This window comes from Lepidochelys kempii, chromosome 1 (assembly GCF_965140265.1).
Source record: "Lepidochelys kempii isolate rLepKem1 chromosome 1, rLepKem1.hap2, whole genome shotgun sequence".
Classification (NCBI taxonomy): Eukaryota; Metazoa; Chordata; order Testudines; family Cheloniidae; genus Lepidochelys; species Lepidochelys kempii.
In genome coordinates, this window is record NC_133256.1 from 213,307,660 (window position 1) to 213,316,115 (window position 8,456).

Consider the following 8,456-nt stretch of genomic DNA (forward strand, 5'->3'; position numbering starts at 1 on the left):
TGTCCATTTAGTCTTAATTTTCCCTTTCTTAATTTAACTCATTACTCTTAGTTATATGCCTGTGAACCACCCTAAATAATTCATCCCCCTCATTGGTGTTTATGTTTATCAAACCTTAGTAGACTATCTTATGGCCTGTGCAATCATTGTCTAGCTAAACTCGGCTTCCATGGAGTTGCCCCAGTAAATGGGAGGAAAATTGAGCCATATACATTTAGCCCATTTAAAATTTTCCTGCTAAGTCAGTTCTTCCAATGCAGCTGATTGGTTTTGTTGCTGACCTCTGAACTCCCTCCAGGTTGTCAATATCTTTCTGAGAAGACACACAGAACTGAATGTTTCAAGTCCAATGAAAAGGAGAACACATTTTTTGACCAAAAACATTTGTTTCTTTTTCTTATTCTTATGTATTATTTGTATTATCGTAGTGTTTACAAGCCTCAGTAATGGACCAGGATCCCATTGTGCTACCCACTGTATAAACACAGAACAAAAATACAGTGGGGTGTTCATCCCACACTAGCCCTGGAAGGGTTAATAGAAGGTATGTTTTCAGGAGATGTTGTACCTGCCTTGTCTCTCTCTCCATCCAGAGAGGGAACAAACAGAGACCCACAAACAAAACCTACCCCCCTCAAGATTTGAAAGTATCTTCTTTCCTCATTGGTGCTTCTGGTCAGGTGCCAAGTAGGTTACTTGAGCTTCTTAACCCCTTAGAGGTAAAGCGATTCAGTACAGCTGCCCTTATCTCTATGTTTATGACACGCCCCCCAAATCACAGACGGTGCTGGACAGCCTGTTCCACACGGGCTGTGATTTCTTCCTGGAGCTCTACGAGAAAACAGAGTTAATAAGACACATGCACCTCTAGACATACTACTGATTATATAAAAACTAACAATATTTTCCACATTTTAAGGACGATTTTAACCAGTTGATTCTGGGAAACTTTCATGGGAGAGTGCATCAGCCACTTTGTTAGAAGCCCTGAAATGTGTTGTATTTCAAAATCAAAATCTTGGAGACTTAAACTCCACTGAATAAGTTTTTTGTTATTTGCGGTACAAATCACCTGTAATATCTGGCCAAGCCTGAGAAGGATTGGACCTGTTTTTTTGACTTTGGGACAGGCCACTTTTGGGTAGCATTCACTTTGGCCTATAGGAGGTTGATAGTTCCTTAATCCACCTGATGTCCAAGGTAAGTCACTCTGTTTAGGCCTATTTGACACTCCTTAGCCTTAACAGTTAGTCCTGCCTCCCTTATGCACTCAAAGACTTTTTGTAGATGCTCCAGGTGTTCTGACCAGGAATCCGAAAATATGGCCACATCGTCAAGGTAGGAAACTGCAGATTCTCCCAATCCTGCTCGAAGACTATCTACAAGTTTCTGGAAGGTGGCGGGTGCATTTCGCAGCCTGAAAGGAAGCACATTAAATTCATATAGCCCCTTATGGGTGATGAAGGCTGACCTTTCCTTGGCAGATTCATCTAGCGGTACCTGCCAGTACCCCTTGGTTAAGTCTAAGCTAGAGATGAACTGGGCACATCCCAGTTTCTCCAATAGCTCATCTGTGCGTGGCATTGGATAGTTGTCTGGGCAAGTTACAGCATTTAGCTTACGGTAGTCCACGCAAAAGCATATTTCCCCATCTGGTTTGGGAACTAGAACCACTGGAGATGCCCATGCACTGCCAGAGGGGCAGATTACACCCATCTGTAGCAAGTCCTGGATCTCCCATTCTATAGCAGTTTTGGCTTGAGGAACCACCTGGTAAGGTTGGGCTCTAACTGGGCGAGCATTACCTGTGTCAATGGAGTGGTATGCCCGTTTGGTCCATCCTGGGGTGGCTGAGAACATCGGTGCGAAGCTAGTACACAGCTCCTTGATCTGCTGTCAGGGCAAATGGATGAGGGTCATGGAGAGGTTCGCCTCTTTCATGCCACCATCACTTTTTCCTTCGTAGTAGACACCTTCAGGCCACTCAGCGTTGTCTCCTCCCTGGGCTGTAAACTGAAAAACCTTGAATTCATTGGAATAAAAGGGCTTTAGAGAATTAACATGGTTCGCTTTAGGTTTGAGGTGGGGGACGCTATGAGATAGTTAACAGCTCCCAGGCACTCTTGGACAGTAAATGGCCCTTCCCACGATGCTTCCATTTTATGGACCTGGAGCGCCTTTAAGACTATGACCTGGTCCCCTAGTCCGAAGGAATGCTCTCTGGCATGTTTATCATATTAGGCCTTTTGCTCTTCCTGAGCATCTGTTAGGTTTTCTTGAGCAAGGGCTAAAGAGTCTCAGAGGGTGTTTTGTAGGTTGGTTACAAAGTCCAGAATGTTAGTTCCTGGAGAAGGTGTAAACCCCTTCCATTGCTGCTTCACCAACTGTAATGGCCCCTTAACCTCGCAGCCATACACAAGTTCAAATGGTGAAAAGCCAAAACTGGGATGTGGTACAGCCCTGTAGGCAAAGAGCAACTGCTGCAACACTAGGTCCCAATCGTTAGAGTGCTCATTTACGAATTTACGTATCATAGCCCCCAAAGTTCCATTAAACAACTCCACCACGCCATTTGTTTGATGGTGGTAAGGGGTGGCAACCAAGTGGTTCAACCCATGAGCTTCCCCAAGGCTTTTCATGGTCCCTGCCAGGAAATTAGTTCCCGAATCCATAAGGATGTCAGAGGACCAACCTACCCTGGCATAAAAGTCTGTTAATGCCTGGCACATGCTTTTAGCCCTGGTGTTGCTTAGAGCTACTGCTTCTGGCCATCGGGTGGCAAAATCCATGAAAGTCACTATGTACTGCTTTCCTCTGGGTGTCTTTTTAAGGAAAGGACCCAGAATATTGACAGCTACTCTCTGAAATGGAACCTCAAGTTGCAGTGGGGGAGGTTTAGATTGGATATTAGGAAAAACTTTTTCACTATGAGGGTGGTGAAACACTGGAATGCGTTACCTAGGGAGGTGGTAGAATCTCCTTCCTTAGAGGTTTTTAAGGTCAGGCTTGACAAAGCCCTGGCTGGGATGATTTAACTGGGAATTGGTCCTGCTTCGAGCAGGGGTTTGGACTAGATGACCTTCTGGGGTCCCTTTCAACCCTGATATTCTATGATTCTATGATTCTATGATTCTCAATTATGGGGAGTGGCTGGAGGGGGGCTTTGACCTGGTCTTGGGGTTTTCCCACCCTCTGGCAGACCTCACAAGGCTAGACATAGGTAGAAATGTCATTGCACATTCCCTCCCAGTGGAATGACTTCCCCAAATGATCTTTGGTCCTGTTCACCCCAGCATGGCCATTAGGATGATCATGGGCTAAGCTCAAGAGGTTTACCCTGTACCGAGTTGGAACTACCAACTGTCTTTGAGGATGCCAGTTCTCCGGGTGTCCACTAGAAAGAGTTTCCTTGTGTAAAAGTCCTCTTTCTAGAACAAACTGGGACCTATTAGAATCATAGAATCATAGAATCATAGAATATCAGGGTTGGAAGGGACCCCAGAAGGTCATCTAGTCCAACCCCCTGCTCAAAGCAGGACCAATTCCCAGTTAAATCATCCCAGCCAGGGCTTTGTCAAGCCTGACCTTAAAAACCTCTAAGGAAGGAGATTCTACCACCTCCCTAGGTAACGCATTCCAGTGTTTCACCACCCTCTTAGTGAAAAAGTTTTTCCTAATATCCAATCTAAACCTCCCCCACTGCAACTTGAGACCATTACTCCTCGTTCTGTCATCTGCTACCATTGAGAACAGTCTAGAGCCATCCTCTTTGGAACCCCCTTTCAGGTAGTTGAAAGCAGCTATCAAATCCCCCCTCATTCTTCTCTTCTGCAGGCTAAACAATCCCAGCTCCCTCAGCCTCTCCTCATAACTCATGTGTTCCAGACCCCTAATCATTTTTGTTGCCCTTCACTGGACTCTCTCCAATTTATCCACATCCTTCTTGAAGTGTGGGGCCCAAAACTGCACACAGTACTCCAGATGAGGCCTCACCAATGTCGAATAGAGGGGAACGATCACGTCCCTCGATCTGCTCGCTATGCCCCTACTTATACATCCCAAAATGCCATTGGCCTTCTTGGCAACAAGGGCACACTGCTGACTCATATCCAGCTTCTCGTCCACTGTCACCCCTAGGTCCTTTTCTGCAGAACTGCTGCCTAGCCATTCGGTCCCTAGTCTGTAGCTGTGCATTCGGTTCTTCCGTCCTAAGTGCAGGACCCTGCACTTATCCTTATTGAACCTCATCAGATTCCTTTTGGCCCAATCTTCCAATTGGTCTAGGTCCTTCTGTATCCTATCCCTCCCCTCCAGCGTATCTACCACTCCTCCCAGTTTAGTATCATCCGCAAATTTGCTGAGAGTGCAATCCACACCATCCTCCAGATCATTTATGAAGATATTGAATAAAACCGGCCCCAGGACCGACCCTTGGGGCACTCCACTTGATACCGGCTGCCAACTAGACATGGAGCCATTGATCACTACCCGTTGAGCCCGACAATTTAGCCAGCTTTCTACCCACCTTATAGTGCATTCATCCAGCCCATACTTCCTTAACTTGCTGACAAGAATACTATGGGAGACCGTGTCAAAAGCTTTGCTAAAGTCAAGAAACAATACATCCACTGCTTTCCCTTCATCCACAGAACCAGTAATCTCATCATAAAAGGCGATTAGATTAGTCAGGCATGACCTTCCCTTGGTGAATCCATGCTGGCTGTTCCTGATCACTTTCCTCTCATGCAAGTGCTTCAGGATTGATTCTTTGAGGACCTGCTCCATGATTTTTCCAGGGACTGAGGTGAGGCTGACTGGCCTGTAGTTCCCAGGATCTTCCTTCTTCCCTTTTTTAAAGATTGGCACTACATTAGCCTTTTTCCAGTCATCCGGGACTTCCCCGGTTCGCCACGAGTTTTCAAAGATAATGGCCAGTGGCTCTGCAATCACAGCCGCCAATTCCTTCAGCACTCTCAGATGCAACTCGTCCGGCCCCATGGACTTGTGCACGTCCAGCTTTTCTAAATAGTCCCTAACCGCCTCTATCTCCACAGAGGGCTGGCCATCTCTTCCGCATTTTGTGATGCCCAGCGCAGCAGTCTGGGAGCTGACCTTGTTAGTGAAAACAGAGGCAAAAAAAGCATTGAGTACATTAGCTTTTTCCACATCCTCTGTCACTAGGTTGCCTCCCTCATTCAGTAAGGGGCCCACACATTCCTTGGCTTTCTTCTTGTTGCCAACATACCTGAAGAAACCCTTCTTGTTACTCTTGACATCTCTGGCTAGCTGCAGCTCCAGGTGCGATTTGGCCCTCCTGATAACATTCCTACATGCCCGAGCAATATTTTTATACTCTTCCCTGGTCATATGTCCAACCTTCCACTTCTTGTAAGCTTCTTTTTTATGTTTAAGATCCGCTAGGATTTCACCATTAAGCCAAGTTGGTCGCCTGCCATATTTACTATTCTTTCGACTCATCGGGATGGTTTGTCCCTGTAACCTCAACAGGGATTCCTTGAAATACAGCCAGCTCTCCTGGACTCCTTTCCCCTTCAAGTTAGTCCCCCAGGGGATCCTGGCCATCCGTTCCCTGAGGGAGTCGAAGTCTGCTTTCCTGAAGTCCAGGGTCCGTATCCTGCTGCTTACCTTTGTTCCCTGCGTCAGGATCCTGAACTCAACCAACTCATGGTCACTGCCTCCCAGATTCCCATCCACTTTTGCTTCCCCCACTAATTCTACCCGGTTTGTGAGCAGCAGGTCAAGAAAAGCACCCCCCCTAGTTGGCTCCTCTAGCACTTGCGCCAGGAAATTGTCCCCTACGCTTTCCAAAAACTTCCTGGATTGTCTATGCACCGCTGTATTGCTCTCCCAGCAGATATCAGGAAAATTAAAGTCACCCATGAGAATCAGGGCATGCGATCTAGTAGCTTCCGTGAGCTGCCGGAAGAAAGCCTCATCCACCTCATCCCCCTGGTCCGGTGGTCGATAGCAGACTCCCACCACTACATCACTCTTGTTGCACACACTTCTAAACTTAATCCAGAGACACTCAGGTTTTTCTGCAGTTTCGTACCGGAGCTCTGAGCAGTCATACTGCTCCCTTACATACAGTGCTACTCCCCCACCTTTTCTGCCCTGCCTGTCCTTCCTGAACAGTTTATAACCATCCATGACAGTACTCCAGTCATATGAGTTATCCCACCAAGTCTCTGTTATTCCGATCACGTCATAGTTCCTTGACATCACCAGGACCTCCAGTTCTCCCTGCTTGTTTCCAAGGCTTTGTGCATTTGTATATAAGCACTTGAGATAACCTGTTGATCGCCCCTCATTGCCAGTATGAGGCCGGAGCCCTCCCCTCACAGACATTCCTGCCTGTGCTTCCTCCCGGTATCCCGCTTTCCCACTTACCTCAGGGCTTTGGTCTCCTTCCCCCGGTGAACCTAGTTTAAAGCCCTCCTCACTAGGTTAGCCAGCCTGCTGGCAAAGATGCTCTTCCCTCTCTTCGTAAGATGGAGCCCGTCTCTACCCAGCACTCCTCCTTCATGGAACACCATCCCATGGTCAAAGAAACCAAAGCCTTCTCTCCGACACCATCTGCGTAGCCATTCGTTGACTTCCACGATTCGATGCTCCCTACCTAGGCCTTTTCCTTCCACGGGGAGGATGGACGAGAACACCACTTGCGCCTCCAACTCCTTTATTCTTCTTCCTAGAGCCACATAGTCCGCAGTGATCCGCTCAAGGTCATTCTTGGCAGTATCATTGGTGCCCACGTGGAGAAGCAGGAAGGGGTAGCGATCCGAGGGCTTGATGAGTCTCGGCAGTCTCTCCGTCACATCACGAATCTTAGCCCCTGGCAAGCAGCAGACTTCTCGGTTTTCCCGGTCAGGGCGGCAGATAGATGACTCAGTCCCCCGGAGGAGAGAGTCCCCGACCACCACCACCCGCCTTCTCCTCTTGGGGGTGGTGGTCGTGGAACCCCCAACCTCAGGACAGCGCATCTCATGCCTTCCAACCAGCGGAGTCTCCTTCTGCTTTCTCGCCCCAGACATATCATCTGGTCCACTCTCCGCAACGATACCTGTGGAGAGAACATGAAAGCGGTTAGTTACCTGTGTCTGTGTTACTGGAACCCGGACATTCCGCTTACCTCTTCTGGAGGTCACATGTTGCCAAGCTTCTTCACTGGTCTCTTGGCTCCTCTGTGCAACCTGCTCTATATCTGTAGAGCTTTGTGCCCCTAGAAGCCTATCCTGAGTTTCGTCCAGGAAATCCTCAGTTTCCCGTATGCAACGCAGGGTTGTTATCTGTTGCTCCAGACCTTCAATCTTCTCTTCCAATATGGAGACCAGCTTGCACTTTGTACAGACAAAGTCGCTTCTGTCCTGTGGAAGAAAGACAAACATGGCACATTCAGTGCAGGTCACAACAGCTGAACCCCCCCCTTCCATATCACCTTCCTACTGTGAGCTTCCTCAGAGCAGTTTGCAAGACGTAAGCCTCACTGGGCTCCCTCCAGGCGAACTCCCAGGCAAACTCCTGCTGTGTGCTGCTCTGCTGTCCCCGCTGCTCAGCTGGTTCTCCGCCGCTCAGCTGGTTCGCGAAGCTCTGGCTATTTTTAAACGGCCAGGCTTCCCTGTCGCAAACAAACAGACACCCTACTGCCCGCCCCCTGCAGGCTAGCAGCCAATCAGACACTCACTCAGGCTCTCACACTGCCCCCCCAGCAAACACACGCTCGGATACTTCCTCAGCAAGCAAGAGCTTATTAGAAGAGCTGAGAGGCGGTAGGTCGCTCCGTGCCACCTTCGAAGCTCCCTGGAGGCTCTCATCCACTTCCTTCTCTGCCTGGAACTGTGAAAGAGATTATATAGATGTGTAACTTTTAATTTTTCTTGGATGCAGTTTAGCCCAAGCACAAGGAAAGGCATATTAAAGGATTTGTTATTTCAGGCAGCTCATGGAGCGCACAATTCCCTCCTTGAAGCTTTGTGTGTCATTTTCCTCTAGTGAATTATACTTTGTCTTTAGAAATGGGTCCAATCCAAAAACTTGGAGGCAAACTCCATTGAACTTCAGGGAGTTCAGATCCAATCCAGACTTTGTAGCTAGTCACAACTCTAAAATCCACTTAAACAGAGTCTAAAATTTCTACCATTATAAACCACCAGAAACGAGCCATCAGGAGCTGAGCAACACAGATTTGGAATGTCACACTCCTTCCAAGAACCAAAGGAAACAAAGACCTAAGGAAACCAAGAGCAAAGGTACCATCTTAATAAGCCGCTGCCTTTATACTTTCTTTTACTGACCATAGTCAGAACGCCTCTTCCTTTCGTGGCCCTGACTCTTGGTATTTGGAATGGTAGAGTAAAAATGTCCCTCTGTATGTCACACAGCATCAAGTTATGGGTGGGGGTGACAGCACCTAGGTCCAAATAGGGTTGTTGTTC

At 47.8% G+C, this 8,456-nt stretch overlaps 1 protein-coding gene across 1 annotated transcript; it reads right to left on the bottom strand.

The window, feature by feature from the left end:
• Positions 1–775: 775 nt before the first annotated feature.
• LOC140907004 (uncharacterized) lies at positions 776–7,743 on the bottom strand. Its single transcript, XM_073332108.1, has 3 exons — positions 7,460–7,743; positions 5,268–7,084; positions 776–831 (listed from the first exon to the last, which is right to left on the bottom strand). Exons 2-3 carry the CDS (start codon positions 6,367–6,369, stop codon positions 776–778), a joined length of 1,158 nt encoding a protein of 385 aa, XP_073188209.1. The 5' UTR covers positions 6,370–7,084; positions 7,460–7,743.
• Positions 7,744–8,456: the final 713 nt, after the last annotated feature.

Excerpts from the sequence above, each read along its gene's own strand:
- LOC140907004 (XM_073332108.1), bottom strand. The coding sequence starts at position 6,369 with ATGTCTGTGAGGGGAGGGCTCCGGCCTCATACTGGCAATGAGGGGCGA. Across the intron at positions 832-5,267 it reads GCTAGCCAGAGATGTCAAGA|AGCTCCAGGAAGAAATCACA; the intron begins GTAACAAGAAGG and ends GTTTTCTCGTAG.